The sequence below is a fragment of the Castor canadensis genome, chromosome X (genome assembly GCF_047511655.1).
Source record: "Castor canadensis chromosome X, mCasCan1.hap1v2, whole genome shotgun sequence".
Taxonomy (NCBI): domain Eukaryota; kingdom Metazoa; phylum Chordata; class Mammalia; order Rodentia; family Castoridae; genus Castor; species Castor canadensis.
Window position 1 is genome coordinate 146,057,013 of NC_133405.1, and position 19,055 is coordinate 146,076,067.

Here is a 19,055-nt window from a genome sequence, read left to right on the forward strand (position 1 = left end):
TTTTATTTTTGTTTTGTTTTTGGTGTGACCAGGATTTGAACTCAGGTCTTTGAGCTCACAAAGCAGGTTCTCTGCTGTTTGAGCCACACTTTCAGTTCATTTTGTTGTCCTTGTTATTATTATATTATTATTATTATTATTATTTTATTATTATTTTGGAGATAGGGCTTCCCAGAACCATTTGCCCAGGGCCAGCCTCGAACCATGATCCTTTCCATCTCAGCTTCCCACGTAGCTGGGATTACAGGCATGGGCGACCATGCCCAGCTATTGCTTCAGATGGGGTCTTGAGAACTATTTGCTCAGGTTACAGGCGTCTGGTGGAAAACTTCTTTTTTTCTTTTTTCCCCTAAAGCTCAGGGACCCTGACAGCTTTGCTTCTAAGATTTCAAACAACTTCCCATTCCACGCCTGTGGTCTTGGCTTGGTGCTTACAGAACCGGGGTGACAAAGAAAGAAAAAAAGAATTTGGGGCTGGCTAGTGTTGCCAAACCATGTCATCCATCTTCATGTCTTTGTCCTCAGCCACCCAAACAAACAAACAAACAAAACCTAGGCCACCAAACTCCCCTGGTGGCCCTGGAAAGGGGGGTGTCAGAAACTCCAGGGGGCGAATCCCACCATATTTTTGCAATAATCGGGTCCAGAACATGCAGGACGAGGTAATGCCCTTTAGGATTTTTAAAAAATATTTACAGTATTGCACTTTTTTTTTTTAAGATTTCATTGCGTCAGTCTTACCCCTAACCCCGTCTCCGATGCCAGCTTTTTTTTTTTTAAAAATGGCACGCGGAGAAGAAAAACAAATAGTCAATCAGATACCGCAAAGGTTAAAAACCCACCCATCATTATTGTATGGCACAAAGGGATCCCCGATTCCCTTCTGGTGCGTTTCGGGAATCCTGCTTTTCAACCTCCCCAAAAAGGTGGCGCACAACTTGCAAAAGAAAAAATAATGGGGCTGTTTTTTCCACTCGCTCCCCCCACTTCTGTGTCCACCAGCAAGTGACCATCAGTTCTGTGACTGCCTGCTTGAGGACAGACAGGGGAGGGAGGGACCGAGGGACGGATGAGGACACACAGACACACTCAGCTCCAACCATGTCCACACTTTTGCTGTTGTGCAACTTGGGGTGGGGTTGGGTGGGTGTCACGATTCTTGCCCATACCAAAAAAAAATAAAAAAAAATTGGAGACCCTCAGGAGGGTCCCCACTTTCAACTGGATAATGGGGACGACTGTAGGATGTCTCCCCACCCACCAAAAAAATCCTAAAGGTAAAAGGTGAGGGAGCACAAAAGTCACCAGCAGAGGAGTCGGTGGGTCTCCAATGGTGCCCCGGAGCGCACCGCGCGCAGGGGCGTCACCGACTGACTTTCGCGCATTTTGCGCACGGTCTCCAGGCTGTTGTGTCTTGTGTGTGCAATTCAAGGGATTCCCCCATTGCAAGCTTGCCATCCTCTCTTGGGGTTGGGGGGGGTCCCCCAAAACCAGGAAGTCACTGCAGCCTTTGAGGCCACCAGCAGCAGAGGAGTCGGTGGGTCTCCAATGGCACGCCAAGTCCCCGTGCGCCCTGCAGCGCACAGGGGCGTCACCAACTGACTTCTGCGCCTTTTGCGCACGGTCTCCAGGCTGTTGTGTCCTGTGTGCGCAATCCAGGGGATCCCCCTTTGCAAGCTTGCCATCTTCTGCCGGGATCCCCCAAACTCAGAGACCATTGCGCTTTGTTCCCAGGCCTTGGGGAGGTCGGATGGAAAGCAGGGGAGGGGTTGGGGGGTGGGAAGAGCTGAATGCAGGACACGGTCCCTCGTGGACCTGGATGGAGACACCTGGGGTCAGAGTCCCAGGGCCTCCGCGTGTTTGCGCGCCTTGAGCCTCAGGTCGGCGATGCTGGAGTTCTTGCTGTTGCTTTTGGCGGCTGCGGCCACCACGGCGGCAGCCGAGGCTGATTCGGCCAAGGAGGCGATGGGCAGCCCGAAGGGAGGCGGCGGGAACATGAGGTAGGGCGCGTGCGCCGCCAGGTGCGGGTGCAGGTGCGGGTGCGCGTGCGCCACGCCTTCCAACTGCAGCTGGGCCTGGACCTGCCGGGTAGACCAGGTGGACCGTGGTTAGGGTGCACGAGCGCATGCATGCATGCAACAAGGAGGGGTGCGCTTTCCTGGGCTTAGCACCCCAAAACCAGACACACGCACCCCCGATACATCTCCTTCCATCTGGGGAGCTGGGGCTGCCCTCTGTGTCTCCAACAGGACCACGTGCGTATTTGGGATCCAAATGGGGTCCTCCCTGCGTGCAACACGGGGATGCGCTTTTCTGGGCCTGACACCCCCAAAGCACACAGACAACCCTAGTACATCTCCTCCGACTTGGGAAGCTGGGGCTGCCCTCTGTGTCTCCAGCAGGACCACGTGCGCATTTGGGATCCAAATGGGGTCCCCGGTGCCTGGGTTTGGAGGGTGAGGTCCACAGTCGGGTAGACCAGATGTCCCGTGGTTAGGACGCAGCACTCAGGTACACATGGAACAGGGAGGGGTGCGCTTTTCTGGACTTAACACCCCAAACCACGCACACGCACCCCAGTACCTGTTCTTCTCCCATCTGGGGAGCTGGGACACCGTGTGTCCCCCCAAAAGGACCACGTGCGCATTTGGCATCCAACTGGGGTCCACCGGGGCTGAGCTTGGGGGTGAGGCTGGTATCTCCATTCAGGAAGGAGAGCCATGTCTCCAACCTAAGCCAGCTGCCCCACCCCCACATCACCTGGGCAGATCCCTGAACCCCTAAATTCAGAGGAGCCTCAGACCTGCCTGGCGCCACTTGGGGTCAAAGAACCGCTGTTCCTACAATGAGCAGGATGGACCTAGACCCAGAGGGGAAGACGGAATCCAGGACCGAAGGGTGCGTCCCCCTTTGGGACATACCCAAGAATGACCTTGGACATACCCAAGAATGACCTTCCCAACTGAGCCACCCAGAGTTGGAGAGCGCAGAGCTCTCGGGGTGGGGCGCGTCTCCATTCCCCAAATAGCTATTTATACCTCCACCTCCACCCTTGTGTGCCCACCCAGGCCACAGCCAGACTCATGGGACCTCCCGCCCCGCGGGCAAACACGTCCAAATATAAACCCGGCCTGTCTTCTTGCAGCAAAAGGGCTGCGTGTGGAAGCCCTCAATGCGCCCTCCCAGGGGACGCTCCTATCCAGCCTGAATATGCGCTCCGACCTCACAAGGCGAAGCCCAAACGCGCGCCGTCTCCTCCCACCCCCGGCACGCTGGGTCTGGGGAGGGCGCACATGCGCCCTGCGCTTTGGACCTGGGGACCAGGCGCCTCCCTCCTGCCACACCGAGCCCCCCATTAATTCAGTGTTGGTCCACAGGCCAGAGGGCACCACCTTAGGGACACTGGGGGGTCTCCAACACCTTTGGCCAGCTCCAGGGCAGCCCCACAGTGTTCGTGTTGGGGACCCTGAGCCATGCGCCCTCCCCCCAACACGACTCCTGGATGGACTTCAAGTCCCCCAAACAGCTCAGAAGCCTGGGCAGACGCCTCCAAAGGAGACCCCAAGTTCTTGATGACTGAGGGTGTTGGAAGGGTGTGGGTGTCCAGCCTCGCCATGATACCCAAACGTGGGCGCCCCCAAAGTACCTCAGAGCTGTGTGCCCTCCCCTCAATCCTGCTCCTAGCTTGCTTGAAGTTCCCGACTCAACTCATTAGTCTGATAGACGCCCCCCAAAGGGATTCCCCCCCCCCAGTCCTTGATGGCTAAGGACAGGCGTTGTCCACCCTGACCACGGTACCCAAGCGCAAACGCCACCCCCCCCCCACTTCCCCAGAAAGACTCCGGGCTGGAAACCGAGTGGGTGGTTCCTGGCAAGGTGGGACTTTTATGGGATATTTTTTTTTTCCTCTAAATTTTCGCAAAAAAAAAGTGTATTTCGGTTTAAGTTTCTGCGTTCCCCAAGGTGCCTCTTGGAGTTTTATGGCCTGGTTTTAAAATGTGCCAACGCCGTCTATAAATGTCCCCCTTGTAAAAAAAAAAAAAAAACACAACTCCAGGAGAGAAGTCCCTGTGTGCGCGCGCAGGGCGGGAAGGGCGCAGGGGAGAAGCTGGCGGGTCCCTCCCCACGCGCAAACCCAGCAGCTACCTGTTGGAAAGGCATCCGCAGTGCGCCCATGTTCACGTAAGGAGCCACCCGGCAAGCGTCCAGGTGGCTGGCGGTGCCCAGGATGACGCCTGTAAGAAAAGACATGATGCATGACCTCAACTTTCCCTCCAGGTCCCTCCCCGCCACCAAGTCCTAAACCCCAAGTGCGCGCGCGTGCGCCCCCACCCCACCCCACTCTCTCCAAACCTCCCCGCGTGCGCCTCCCGCACGAACCTTTGTGCATCTGGTTTTCTTGTTTCCGGCACTTGGCTCTCCGGTTCTGGAACCAAACCTGAGATCCAAACAGAGAGAGACCAGCGAACCCCATGAGCCGAGCCTGGCACGCTAGCCAAGGGGGTGGGGGGGGTTCCCCCGAGTCCTTCCCACCCTCTCCAGGATGCACAGCGGCTCCATGACTGGATACTTAGGACCGGAGGGGTTTGTCAGACTCAACTTCTGCCCGACCTCACCCAACACAACCATATCTATAAATTCACACTGGGGTACCAAAATCTCGCCACAAACACACACAGAGGCGCGCGCACCCGCGGTACCCCGTGGGAGGTCCTGACTTTGACACTTTGCAAATTTGGGGTCACTGCAGGTGACAAAATACCTTCCAACTCAACTGGACTCAGGGGGTGTCACGCCCTGAAACCAGGCATTTCCACCATCTCTGCGCCCTCCTTGGAAGTGCTTAGGAGGTGCGCCCCGGGGGTCCCGGTCACTATTCCGAGAGTCATGACCGTCCCCAGTTCCCACGGGGCCCCCCAGTAATCAAGGCTTTGCACTGAGGGTGGCACAGGGTCAACTGAATTCATAGCCCTGAGGTCAAAATGTGGGTATCCAAGTCCCCTTCCCTTCTCTGCTCTTGGCCAGGAATTCACAGCTTTTGGAGGGGATGCACCCTTCCTGGAATGGCTTTAATGGCGCAATGCTTCCTATAAGACTGTCGGTGTCTGCTGTCTCTCCATGGTCACCGGGATGGACACTGTCCACAAGGAATAATTAGCTAAAAAAAAAAAAAACAAACCAGAAGCTTCCATGACCTTGAGCTCCCCAAAGACTGCGCGGGGGGCGCGTGGAGAGGGGCGCGTGGAGAGGGGCGCGCAGGAGAAAAAAAAAATCAGCAAAATCCAGAATCACCCCCGGAATCTAAGAATCCTAAAAGAAATAGGATTTTCTTTATTGTCCAGGGTTTTCAGGACTCAAAATGTTCTTCTTTTCCAGGCTGAGCCCGGGGGAGGGGGAGGGGGAAGTGCCTTTCCAGAAGGTTCCAACGCGGGAACTTGGAGAACTTTTATCATGGCGTTCCAATATCTAATTTTCTACCTTTAACTGCAAAAAAATAAAAAATAAAAAAGTGAGTCCTAGTCCAGAGCTTGTATTTGCACAGTCTTTGCAAAACCCCTATAAAGGAATGGATTTTTTTTGGTGGAGGGGAGGATTGGGGTCCGTCTGTATCCTTTCGGGGTCCTCCCAGACTCACACTTGTCCCCCAAAATGACATTTTGAAAAAATCCTATTAACATCTTTAAAACCCCATGCCTTCATTCTACAGAGGGAAAAAGGATTAAAAAATATATATATCCTTTATGATGACTAAAACAGGGAACAATTAGACGACCCTAAATAAATGAAGCAGGGTGGAAGTCTATTTCAAATTAGGGGCGACTATGAGAAGTCAGGGGGCAGAGGAGAGTTGTTAGTGCCGTGTGCACCGAGGGGCAGTTAGTGCCGTGTGCACCGAGGGGCAGTCAGTTAGCGCCGTGTGCACAACACCCGGCTTCATTAAAAAACCACTCAGAGATTTCTTTCTCCCCAAACGATCTAATCCGATTTCCATGTCCGACATTGAATAATGACATTTAATTTAGATCTTCGCCATAAACCCAAAGATAGTTGTCGTAATTAAATTACACCCTGTGCTCTCATAAGTCCCCATTTACGCCGGTGACAGCTGGACCATATGACTTCCCCGACGCCAGGACAAAATAAAAGGTTAATAAAAGACCGGGTTTCATACCACGATCAATTTATTTAGGGCGAATCTTCCACCTTAAATTGAAACCCTATCAACCAACATGGGGATTAAAAATCATATATCTATACGTATACAGATATATGATTTTTATATATACATATATTTTTATATAGACATATATATGATTTTTTGTCTTTATATAGGATTATAACAACCTCTTGAACTTTATTATTTTATTATTATTTATGGTTGGTCAATTTTAATACCGTCTGGTATGCACTCGACAAACTCACTATGCTTTTTTTTTTCCCTCCCCCCCCCCCGTCTGGGATGCAGTCGACAAACACACTATCTTTTTTTATTTTCGAGGAATTTGTAAGCAATTTCCTATAAAGTTGACACGTCCCAGCTCAAAGTCCCTAATAGACTACGGGAAGAAATAGTATGGAATTAAATTACAAGTAATTTATTTTTTATAGAAACAGTACATCAAGCACCGGGGAGATTATTACAGATCCCAGCCGAGCTCATGACAGAAAAGTTGATGTCCCCTTAAGCAAACCTTTAATCTTTTGATTAATTTATAGGGGACAGCCTCATCCATCTTTCCCCTACAACGACGTCCACCGGGAAAAACCGATTCCTGCCCCGTTTCTTCTGACGGCTCAAAAAAAAAAAAAAATCACAAAACCTAAAAGCAATTTGAGGAGGGGAAGGAAGGGGTCCAGGGATGGAGGCCTCTCCCCAGTTTTTAGGAAAGGGACATTTATAGGAACGAGACAAGACCTAACCGTATCTGAGAGTCTGGGATCCTCTTATTTAATACTAAAGAAGCCTTTTTGCAGCAACGAGAAAAATACATTTTCTCGAGGCCGCCGGGCGCGGTAGCTGACGCCTATAATCCCAGCTACTCGGGAGGCTGAGCGCGGGGAGGATCGAGGTTCGAGGCCAACTTGGGGCAAAGATTATTTTGGAGACCCCCCCACCCCAAAAACTGACATGGATTTTTTTAAATTACTGTTACTGTTATTTCAGGCCGCTCAATTTTAATACCATCCCGGATGCAGTCTACAAACACACTACCTTTATTTTTCTGCGAAATTTTTTTTTCTTTTTTGCCAATATGGAAATTTTGTGCGTTTCAGTTTGTTAACCCTACAGGAAACCCTTTGCTTTTGGAACAACAAAAAAATTAATATGGATGGGTCATATTAATTTCCTTTATTTAAAACCTGTCCCCAGAGACCCCAAAGAAAACCCCGAGCCTCCCTCCCTCCCTCTCTTCCTCGCCTTTCCCTGCAATTTGGAAGCGTCCATTATGGATTCGCCACCAGGCTGCGGCCACATTTTCCCTTCCTTTCCTTCCTCCCAGGAAACAAACGAATAAAACGTCGCTAAATATGTGCGAAGCCGGAAAAAAATTTTTTCATAAAATAAAAGAAAAATAAAAAAAAAAAAAGAAGAAGAAGAAAGAAGCCTTTGGGCCAGGCGTCCCCTGGTGCGCACCACCGGGGCGCTTTGCGCGCGCGCCAGATGGAGACGTCGCCAATTTCCGCGCCCCGCGCGCTCCTTGGGGACCACGATGGAGCCGGAGCCGCGACCCCCACCTCTGTCCCCCTCCCCCGGGTTAATCCCGCGACAGCTTGGTGCCAGCCATCTGCAAAGGACAGACAGCCCTCCCTCTTTCCCTCCTTCCCCTTTCTCCCTCTCCAAAGACCCCACTTGGTTGCCACCTGCACTGAGGTGAAGCCATTTTTTTACCCCTCCCTCTCCAAAGGCCACCGCTCCTGACCTCTCCACCTGGCGCTGTGGGAAAGGGCGGCGCTCCCCAGCCCTCCAGCTGCTGCGCCCCGGAGAGGCCCAGATGTTGGAGAGGTCAGATCCCCTTCTCCTGGGTGAGGTCCTCACCTATCCACACGCACAGCACCCCCAAAGCGCCACCCTTGTGACCTTTGCACCTGGCACTGTCCCCAGGAAGCCATCTCCAAAGCACACAGACAGACACACGCATTCGCCCCTCTCCAAAGGCCCCCTTCTTGCAAACCTCTCCATCTCGCCCTGAGGTGAAGCAATCTATCTATCTGCAGCCATCTATCTGCAAAGCATGCCCGGCTCCCTGCCCCAACCTCTCCATCCCGCTCTGTTGGAAATGGCGCACGCCCCAGTCCCCAGGTGGCGCCCTGAGCCAACCCGGTTGGAAAGACCCAAATGGAGAGGTCACCAGGTCCCCTTATCCTTGGTGAGGTCCTCACCTGCACGCGGGCGCCTCCAAAATCTATCTATCTGAAAAGCACCCCCAAATTCCATCCTTTGTAACCTTTCCACCATGCGCTGTGGGAAAGGGTGAGTGGCTGGGCTGCTGCCCTCTGGAGAGGCCCAGATCGTGGACAGGTCCAGATGGAGAGGTCAGGTCCCCCGCCCACCCATTAGTTGAGGTCCTGTTGGAAAAAGCGCCCACTCCCCAGTGCCAGAAACTCGGCTGGTGCGCCCTGGAGAGGCCCAGATGGAGAGGTCAGGTCCCCCCCCCCCCCACAATTCGGCGAGGTCCCCACCTGCACGCGCGCCTCGGACAGGCCCAGGCGCTGACTCAGTTCCTCCCGCATGAAGGCGTCGGGATAATGCGTCTCGTCGAACAACCTCTCCAATTCGTTCAATTGCTCCAGCGTAAAGTTGGTGCGGCTCCTTCGTTGTTTCAACTTGGTCTGTCCGTCCTCGTCCTCGGATTTCACGTCCTCACGCTTGTCCTTGCATTCGTAAAGACCTGCAGAGGTGACAAGGACACACAGAGCTAAGGTCTGCAAATTAAAAAAAAAAAAAAGTCAACCCCCATCCCCCAATCCCTCTCCACGTCTCCCGTGCGCTCTGGGAACATTGCGCGCGCGCACGCACGCACTGCACTCGGCGGGGAGAACCTTGGGTGCCTTTTGCGCTTTTCTGCGCTTGAAACTGGAGAAGGAGACCTGGGGAGACAAATGCCACCAGTCTCAAAGGTTGTGTCCTTTGCACAACGTCGACTCCAAAAAAAAAAAAGGACGACCTCTGTGGGGGTTTTTTTGTTTTTTTTTTTCTTGTCGGAACCCCCGTGCGTAATAACGCGCGCGTGGCACACGCTATGGCACGGGTGTCTTTTTGGCCGAATCTCCTAATACTTTTCCTCAATTATGCACTTGGAGTCTGTTGACATAACCTAGCCATTTTTTTTTTTAATTTTGGAAAGAGTGAGGTCTTCAAAAATATTATTTTTTAAGGCTAAGAAGTGTCCTCAGGGAACGCACAGAAAGCAGGCGCTGTGGCTGAGGTGCAAGATTGGGGGGAAACGAAGAGGGCGCCCCGGTTTCTTTTCTCGCCCCAAAAAGACTCAGAAACGTTCAACACTTTGCTTGGGGGGGGTGAAATATGAACCCCAAAGTCTGGGACTTGTTTTTTTTTTAATTTTTAAAAATTTAATGGTGTCTGTCATTTACAAGCGGTCAGCCACCGTGTCCTCACCAAGGTGCCAAAAATTGCATTTTATATAAAAAACAACAACAACAACAACAACAACATCACCACCGGGCTCATATTTTGCAGAAATTCTTTTTTTGCATCGATTTTTTTTTCACTCTCATTTTCCTACTTTTGCATCGAGACCCCAAAGACTGCAAAGCAAGGTCACCCCAAACCTTCCTTATTCCCTTCCTCCGGGTCCAAACCCCACGAATGAGCATCTTATTAACCCCAAACCAACCTTGCAAACCCCACTTCCTTTAGGACGGGACACAGTGTCCCTAAAACTGAAGATTCGCACGGGAATCCCGAAAAAAGTCTCCAAACCCCTTTTGCACGAATGCAAGCTGAGGCTCGGGAAGGCGGGATATTTGCAAATGGGGTTCCTTGCAACCCTGTCTTTCTTCACTTTGGACTTGGGTCTCTTGTCCATGGGTGGCCTTTTATTTCATGGTGTCCCCAATCTACTCGTAGGGTGTCCTTGGTGTCCATTGTCACCAGCCAGCCGCCCCGTGTCCACCAAATCCTAAAAACCCTCTTTGTATGAATTTTTGGGGTTATGCGGGGGGGGGGGGCATCTCCAGATTAAGGCTGGCCCACCCTTTTTTTTTAACCCCTTATTTGTCTATCTGTCAGCACATTTTAGGATTTTTTTTTTAAGGTAAACTTTGGCCACAGCTGTATTTCCACAAGGTCAAACCTTATCCATGTCACCCCAAAATAGTGGCCACCAAATTCCCCCCAAAATCCAGGACCAAAGTGGGGGGGTCCGATTCCTGGCCCTAAATAGTTCTAAGGGGAACCTCGTTGACCCCCGAACCCAAGCTTATGCATTAGGTTCTCGGTTTTGCCACAACAATGACGCACTAATAACATTCTCCAATGTCACCCCTGAGAAATCCGGCCAATTGCGTTCCTCTGATCTATGGCTGTGGTGGTACAAAGACCCTCTCTGTCTCTCTCTTTCTCTCTCTGTCTCTCTCTGGCTTTGAACCCTTTCTGAATCCGTCACCCTCAACTCCAACCAGAGTTTTGGGGTTTTTTTTGGGGGGGGAAGAACAGAAGAAACAAACCAGGTGCGTTAAGTGGAGACTCCGGACAGACTGGGGTCTTTTGCGCGCCACCTCGTGTCCCCCGCTCCCTCCCCAACCTCTCCACGTCCAGACCCTTTGGCCACCTGCAGACACACGCGACTGGTTTTAATTTCCAAACCCCAAATCCAGCCTCCGGGATGGATCAAGGGGGTTGGGTTGGGGCAGTGAAGGTGGTGGGGGTTGGAGGACAAAGTTTTCCTTCAGGGAAAAGGAACCAGATGGCCACATCCAAAAAAGAAAAAAAAAAAAAACATCACAGAATCCTTGGGGACCCCAGTGCGTGCGTGTGTGGTGCGCGCGCGCGCGCGCGTGCTTTTCCCCGATCTTGTTCCTTTGTAGCGCCCGGAGCCCCAAGCTGCCCGGGAATGGTTGAGCACGGAATCGGTCCTGCGTGTCCGTGGGAGAACCTAGAAGGTAAGGAGGTTCCCCTCGCTGCCCTACAGTCGACCTCATTACAGCCATATTAATCTGGAAAGTTCCCTTTGCTGCGCCCTAGGCTGTGGGGCCTGGCGAAGGTCCCCCCTCCGCACACACACCCTGTCCTTGCGCGCCCACGTGCGCGCGCTTTTGGCTCCTTTACGCATACGCTTGGTGGCTGAAACCCAGACCGTGCCAGCTGGTTCATTTATGGACTTCGGAGAGGCGCTTGTGGGACAGCATTGGGATGTCTCAATATGTCACCATGTGTGTGTCACCCCTGCACACACACCCCTTTCCCAAAGAGGGACCGAGAGATCACACACGCCACACACACGTGCGCGCGCGCGCGCTCACGCCCCGGGCGCACACTTACCTTGCGCAGCCCTCGCCGCGGTGCCCACGAACTCCTTGAGTTTCTCCTTCTCATTGTCCACGTGGTCCTTAAACAAATGCACCGGACAGTGACCACCGCCCTCTGTCACATCCTGAAGGTTGGAGTCCGAGGTCCCCAAGTCCCCTCGGGAACGCACCAATCCGCTTTCCAAAACTTCCCGGTACGTGATGGAATCCTTTTTGCTGCCACCACCTCCACCGCCGCCGCCGCCGCCGCCGCCGCCGCCGCCACCACCAGGGCCACCACCAGGGCCACCACCACCGTGACTCTCTTTGGTTTTCTGGTCGAAAGATTTGGACACAAAAGCCGTGAGTTCTTCCATGGCTGTGGTGTGGGGGGGATCTCCAAGGGTCCACGAGCTCGCCAGAGGTTCTCGCGGTGGTGGGTCTGTCTGTCTGGATGTTTGTCTGGCTGGTTGGCTGTGTGGCTGGGAGTCCTGGCTTGTAGTTGGTGGGGGGGGTTCGTAAAAGGGGCCTCCCCCGCGCGCAAAATCGCCTCGCCTTGGAGAGAGAGAGAAAGAGAGAGAGAGAGAAAAAAAAAGAGAGAGGAGAGAGAGCGAGGGGATGGGTTGGTGCGTGCAGCCAGGGTGGATCCTTCTTCCTTCCTTGGTGTTATTTATGCCTTTCCATTTCAGATCTCACTATTTATACGGCGGCCACCTCGCCCAGCCCCACTCGTCACCCCCCTCCTCCCCGCGCTCCCTGTCTGGAGCAATTATGGCTCGGGGCTCTCCATTGCGCGGGGCGGACGCACGCACAGACGCCGTGTGTCCTCCTCCCTCCCTCTCCCCAAATCCACCATCACCATCACCCCCACCCCCATATATCACCAAGCACCTGGGGGTAGAGAGGTACAAATCCAATTCTTTTTGAAGGGAGAAGCTGACAAGAGAGAGAGAGAGAGAGAGAGAGAGAGAGAGAGAGAGAGAGAGAGAGAACGAGAACGGGCGTGCGTTTCCTGGGGAGACCGTGTGGAGGGGGGGGGGAGGCACAAGCAGAAGACCTCATTTGGAAAAGGCAAACTCCAAAGGACTTTATTGATTGTTCACCAGGTCTTCAGCCAGTCAGCCTGACGGACGGAAAGACGGACAGATCTCTCCACCACCACCACCACCCAAAAAGGTCACAGCGTCACCAACGCCCCCTGTACCACCCCCCCAACCCTGTGCGTAAAGACGCGCGTGTGGCCGCCCTCCCTGAGGACACTCCCGGGAATTGGCTCCAAGTTGGAGGCGCATTTGGATTTCGGGGAGGCCTGTGGGGCCCTAAGAAAATGGACGGGGTGGGGGTGCACTCACTCAGAGGTGTCCCCAAAGTGACCAGAAGGATCTGGGGCCACCCAAGGTCACCAAAGCCAGCGGTGGGGACAACAGAAGAGTCGCCCAAGTCCAAGACACCGGGACCTGGCCTGGAACAGAGAACAGCGCATGGTGATAGCTGATGTGGTAACGTCTGTCCCTTCCTGTGTCCCCGTCTGTAAGTCAGGACACTTTGTCACTTGCGTGTGCAGGTTGGGGTTGGGGACCGTGTCTAGGTTCCGAAGTATTTAAGACGGAGCCGCTTTCTTTCTCTCATGGCGATAGGAAATTTATTGCACAACCCTAAAAGCCAGACCTGTCACCGTTCCCATCTGCAAATAAGTAAGGGGTCTTTCCACACCTTCTCTTTTTAAAAATTGATCGCCCCCCACATGTCCTTTCCATCCCCTTCTCCTACCCCCCATTTGTGGTGGGGCTGAAGGGCGTGGTATGGGTGGAGTTGTTTTTTAGGGTTTTCCCCCCATTATTTCATTTCGCATTTTCTTGCCGGTTTCTGATGCGAAGCTCGCGGTCCAGTCGGACCCCAGGATTCCGTCCACCTCGGCAGCCTGGGCGCTGGATTTTGTCTGTTTGGGGGGGAAATGAGAGATATTTTTAGGAGTTCCCTCGTTTCTGATCTATCCAGTCGAGTGCCGGTGGGATCCAGTCCTGGGGAAATGATAAATGTTGGGGTCTCCGGCCTCTTTCTGCCCTGTTTTAAAAGCAAACGATATCTGGGAACCCGTCTTTGTCAGCACGACCCCAGAATCCAAGCAGCTCCCTGGGGTCAGAGACTCACGAATAGTCGGTCACATATGGTGCAGGCAGGCCGATTTGGGGGGACAGTGAACCCCGAGGTCTAGGCAGAGGGTTTGTTGGGGGGAAGGTTTTTCCAGCTGGTCCAAGGGAGTCCTGGGACATGATGGGTTTTGACAGGACACCTGTCAGTCTGTCCCCTGTCACCACCAACCCAGCTCTGTGGGAGTCTGAGGACCCCGGCTCGGGTCCCCCCAGAAAGCCCGTGGTGGGGAATTGAAAGGAGACAGAGGGTCTAGTGGACCAGAGTCCCTTTCTGTTTCTGGGACATTAGAAGATGGGGTGACTTTCTCTGGGTCTCCATTTGTCCAGCCTCAGATGGGGAAACAGAGCCCCCCAAGAACCAGGCTGCGAGCACCCCCTTTTCCCAGCTCCCTTCCCAGCTGTCAGTCACCCTGGTCTCCCGGCAACCCCGGGGACCCAGATTTTCTTGGGGTTTCCCCCTCCTTGGACCTGGACCTTCCAAGATCTGAGGTTGCAAAGAAATAGGGTGAGAGTTCCCCGAAATCTAGAGAACAACAGAGAGAGGAAAGAGAAGAGAGAGAGAGAGAGAGAGAGAGAGATTTTGCAAAGTCACTGCCCTTAAGAAAGAACCCTAGGAGAGAGGAAAGCACCCCAATTCTTCGGCTGACATCCTAATTTCTGTTTCCACATAGATGCCCACAACCATTTTTCCCCCTCAAATTTTGCCTTTATTGGGGAAACAAGCTCAGTCTTTGCAAAATTTAAACTTTTCCTGGTCATGGAGGAAAATGGCACCGTAACCCGAGCCGCTGCTAACGGGGTTTCTCTCTCTCTCTCTCTCTCTCTCTCTCTCTTTCTCTCTGTCTCTCTCTCTCCCCTTCTTTATAGACGGGTGATGCTCAGTGTCCTGGGTATTTTAACGGTGCAGCTTCTGACAATGGCTTTTTTTTCTATATTTGCATATTTTTTGCAAGTACAAGGACACAGGGAAGGTCACCGAAGGTCACCCAGGTCCCTGTAGGGTGCAAGAAATTTGCAAGAAATTTTATGTTTGCTCAGGACAGGAACAAGGGAGGGATGGTCCCTTCGCTGGAACTGGGCACAAGGGGTGAGGATGGCTGGTTTGTTTTCCTAGTCGCTTCTGAGGGAGGGAGGGAGAGAGAGAGAGAGAGAGAGAGAGAGAGAGAGAGAGAGAGAGAGAAAGTGACTTGGGGCATTCCTACAAGTCCTAGAGGCTTTAGGGACATCGGTCTTGGGGACTGAAATGTCCCGCCTACAAGGAAAAAGGGAGAGAGAGAGAGAGACAAAGAGAGACAGAGAGAGAAGGACCGGGAGGCAGAAGAGGACGAGGGAGGAGGAGAAAACTGATCATTGATCACAGGGCAGACAGAGAAAGAGAAGAAGAAGGAGAGAGAGGAGAGAGAGAGAGAGAGAGAGAGAGGGGAGAGAGAGAGAGAGAGAGAGAGAGAGGAGAGAGAGGAGAGAGAGAGAGAGAGAGAGAGAGAGAGAGAGGGAGAGAGAGAGAGAGAGAGAGAGAGAGAGAGGGAGAGAGAGAGAGAGAGAGAGAGAGAGAGAGAGAGAGGAAGGAAAGAAAGAAAACCAGAAAAACATTAATAGAGGAAAGAAAAAAAGTTCCCAAACTCATTTCACCAAACTCCACAGCTCCTTTGGGTGCTGAGAGATTTGGGGTGTCCCTCGTCTGTCTGTCCAGTGCACCCGGGTCCCCCAGAAACTGGCATCTCAGGTCCTGCCATAATCCTATTCCAATATGAAAACACTGAAAACCAAACAAAACTCAACGAAAATCATGGGAGACTTTGCCATGGGGTCCCAGGCAGAGGACAAACTTGGGGTTCAAGGAACCTCCATCTGCCCTGGCCCTTTGCACTCCCACAATGGACAGCCAGGTCCTCTGGTCCCAAATTCCTGGGAAACTCCCTGCGAGAAAAGGAAGCCAGGGTTTTGGGGTGTCCTGAACCCCACATTGCATCTCAACTTTACCCCAGCCAAAAGGTGACGTAAGGGTCCAGGTGACGACGTCATCGCTGTGACTTTGCATTTCCCATCAGGTTTGCCACCCCCTTCTGCCTTTTGGGGTGTTGCTCGCTCTTTTTTCTTTTTCTTCCCCAGCCCCAGCTATGGAAAATAAAGGGACCAGGGGACCCCTTAGCATCTGTCCCGTCCTTTTGGGGACCTGGAATCCGGAAGTCACACTAAGGTAAATTTGGGAACATCAGCCATCACCCAAAATCCCCCGGGATGGAACCAAGTGACACAGCAACCCGGACCTGTCCCTTCCTTCTTGGGGACACGGATCCCAGGGACAGCCCAGGACATGTGACAAAATGGACATCAATGGTTCTCAAATGTGTAAAATGCAGTGACATTTTATGGAAATTAGGTAAATTTTGGTGAATTGAAAATGAGCACTAGAAACTGTCATTCCCTGTCTCCCTTTCCCTCCCTCTGTCTCTCTCTCTCTCTCTCTCTCTCTCTCTCTCTCTCTCTACTTCCCTCCCCAAAAAACCCCTACAACTTACATTTTTTGCGTCCACTCCTGGAAAACCCCACTCCCTCTCCAACCAAATATATTTAGTTTCAACTAAATTTCATGCCCAGAGCTCTCAACTGCCAGTGAGATTGAGGTTGGTGAGTGACTAATGGACCGTCCCAGGTCTGAATCCTATTTAAGGCTGGGGATCCCTAAACTTTCGCTTTCACCCCAATATTCACCCATCCCTCACCCCAACCTGAAATCTCTGGCTTCTCTCTTTAGTCTTCTGCAAATAGGAGGAAGAAGAATAAATCCCATTTGGAGAACGACTGCTTTCATCTGGCCCACCATCGTGCAAAAGACAATTTCTATTAATCCTAATAAAATTTCTAGCCCTAAAAAGAAAACAAGGGTTTTTAAGGGGTTTTATTTTTCCTTTCTGGAAAATCTAGCTTTTTTTTTTTTAACCAATAACCATCTTCTTTCCAAAACATTAAGTATTTATAAGAATCGATCGAAGGTTGCCGACTTTACACATGTCCTAACACGGACTTCTTTTTTTTTTTTTTTTTTAATTTTTTTCCTTCTTTTCCTGAACCTTTTCCCCTTTTTAATTTTACAAAACCTGCATTTCTCTTTCCCTGAATGGTATTTATTGATTTCTACAGACCCACGAGGATAACGGGATTTTCATTAAACTGACCTTTTATTTTTTTTTTTCTTTAAGAAAAAAAAAAAATCCAGCTCCTGAAAGGGTCAGATTGATTTTTGGGGGGTGCAAAAGTGACCTTTTGAATAATATTCATAAAACCTATCATAGGACAAATTTCTTGCTCTTCTGAATAACGTGGGTCCCAAAGCCTTCCCTGAAAATACATATATTTTTTAAAAAATTCATTTCACTTTTAGGGTAAACCTACTATTTATTAAAATATCCCATAATGCAAAAAAAATGCTTTAAAAAAAAAACATTTCCTAGAAAGGAATGCACAAGGCTTTCTTTAGGATTTTTTCCTCTGTCTTTTTTTTCCCCTATAAATGCTGCAGACATATGGTGAGCATTAGTTCACATTTAATCAAGGGACCTTTTCTGTATGTTTTATTTAAGAAAAACATTATTTTTTCAGGGAGCAAACCGGTTTGCCAGGGACAATAGGGCCGTTTCTCTTTGGCCAGAAATCAATTAAACCAACCTGCAAAATCGATCCCCCTGTCCTAATTAATATTCCCATTACGATTTCTTAAGGAATTATATTTTCATTTATTTTAACTTTTTTTCTGCAGAAAAAATACGCCTAACCCCAAAACTCCACTACTTTGGTCTTTTCTCTCTAATTTCCAACCTATGTCCAAAATCAGCAAGAAAGAGGTTTTTTCCTTTTTTGTGGGGGACACCACAGTCCTGGGGTGCTTTGAAAATGGTGTGCACCCGTGTGGGCACAAGGGGCTCCCCGTGCCTCCGTCCCCTAGTCAGACTCAGCCCACCATTCCTTAGCAGGGAACTTTATGCATTTCTATAGCCAGGGTTTGGGGGCGACTTGGGGACCACCGTGTCCCCTACCCAACTCCAAGAACCAGTATCTGTGATCGATCCCATGACTAGACTCCAAAGGAACCATTTGCTATCCATTTCCAGAAGCGACCTTTTTTTTATCCTTTATAGGACTCTTATCAGGAGAGGAAGACAGTCAATTAATTAGTCAATGTATGCACAGAAGACCGCCCATATTTCCATCCTTAGATTTGCAACGCCCTCAATGACACATTTTGGGAAGACAGGTGGCCCCACAGGTAGGATTTGGGGGAATCTGGATTTCCCCTCCCAACACAGTTTGGGGACCCCCTAGTGTCCACCCTCCTGGTGGTTCTTAGCGACTTGGAGGTGACCGAACCTCCCCAGCTCACCAAGGGACGCATTCACAGCACCCCACTAACGAGGGTTTGTGCACACTGCCCAGAGTTGCCTTCTGGGGTCCTGGCTGAACCCCTTCTACTAGGTTTGGGGTGGGCAAGGAGGAGAAGACAGAAGCCTGGGTGTCTGGCGGTCAGAGAGAGGAGGAAGGCGGGAGCGGGAGTGACAGAGGCTTTAAGGCACTAATTGGGGAGCTATGGTGCACAGTCCGGGCTGAGGACTGCGGGGGTGGCTCGCCCTCCCTTCTCCCTCCCTCCCCATATCAGGTGTGGGGGTTGAAGAAGCTGCTCAGCCTCCTCCATGGCCTCAGGCAAAGCTCGGGGCAAGAAACTGACTTCCAGAGATGGACACCATGTGCCCGGAGTCACCTGTGCGCCCTGCGCTCTGCCTCCCCAAAGCGCAATGGGGAGGGCAGCGCACTGCTCCACGGTGAAGCCTCCCGGACCCCCTCCCAGTCTCAGGGCCTCAAACCCACAGGAAGTCACGGCCCTGTATCCCAGGACACCCTATTTTCTGTGCTGCAGGCCTGATAAGGGGACCCCTCTGTCCCAACACCTGGGGGGCCTGGTGTCCCTCCTTCCAAGCCCAGAGGTCCAGCGCACATGGGGAACGCGCCATGGTGAAGCCTCCTGGGGTCCCTATGAAGGAAAGTCACCGCTTGGCATCTCAACAAACCCTATTTTCCTTCCTGCAGGTCTAGGGGTCCCCCTCTGTCCCCAGACTTTGGGGACCTGAGGGTCTGGGGACAGTGGCACCTGGCGCTGTCTGCGCACCTGCGCCTCCCAGCCTTGGTAGCCTCCCCTCTGCTGCAGGTGAACCCTGGATCTGACATGTTATTAGGGGGCACCTCTGTTTCCTGTGGGGTCCCTAGTCCCCAGAATCTGGCAGCTCCAGAGCCCTTTTAGTGGCCTGGGAGCTGGAGGGACCCCAGAGGGGGACAGAGAGGTGGCCTCTTATCCCCCAATGTGAGATGCCCTGGGCTTTGTGGGGGGGGGGGACGAGGGGGATGGGAAAGGCAGATTTGAGGGTACAGAGTAAGGAAGTGTTT

General features: G+C 51.9%; 1 protein-coding gene across 2 annotated transcripts; it reads right to left on the reverse strand.

Moving 5' to 3' along the window:
* Positions 1 to 1,311: 1,311 nt before the first annotated feature.
* Shox (SHOX homeobox) lies at positions 1,312 to 12,062 on the reverse strand. 2 transcript variants are annotated; one of them, XM_074062944.1, is made up of 6 exons: positions 11,777 to 11,846; positions 11,504 to 11,716; positions 8,683 to 8,891; positions 4,381 to 4,438; positions 4,147 to 4,235; positions 1,312 to 2,081 (listed from the first exon to the last, which is right to left on the reverse strand). In XM_074062944.1, exons 1-6 carry the CDS (start codon positions 11,844 to 11,846, stop codon positions 1,836 to 1,838), a joined length of 885 nt encoding a protein of 294 aa, XP_073919045.1. In that variant the 3' UTR covers positions 1,312 to 1,835. The 2 variants fall into 2 exon arrangements, with proteins under 2 accessions (XP_073919045.1, XP_073919044.1); XM_074062943.1 differs by having other exon boundaries at positions 11,504 to 12,062.
* Positions 12,063 to 19,055: the final 6,993 nt, after the last annotated feature.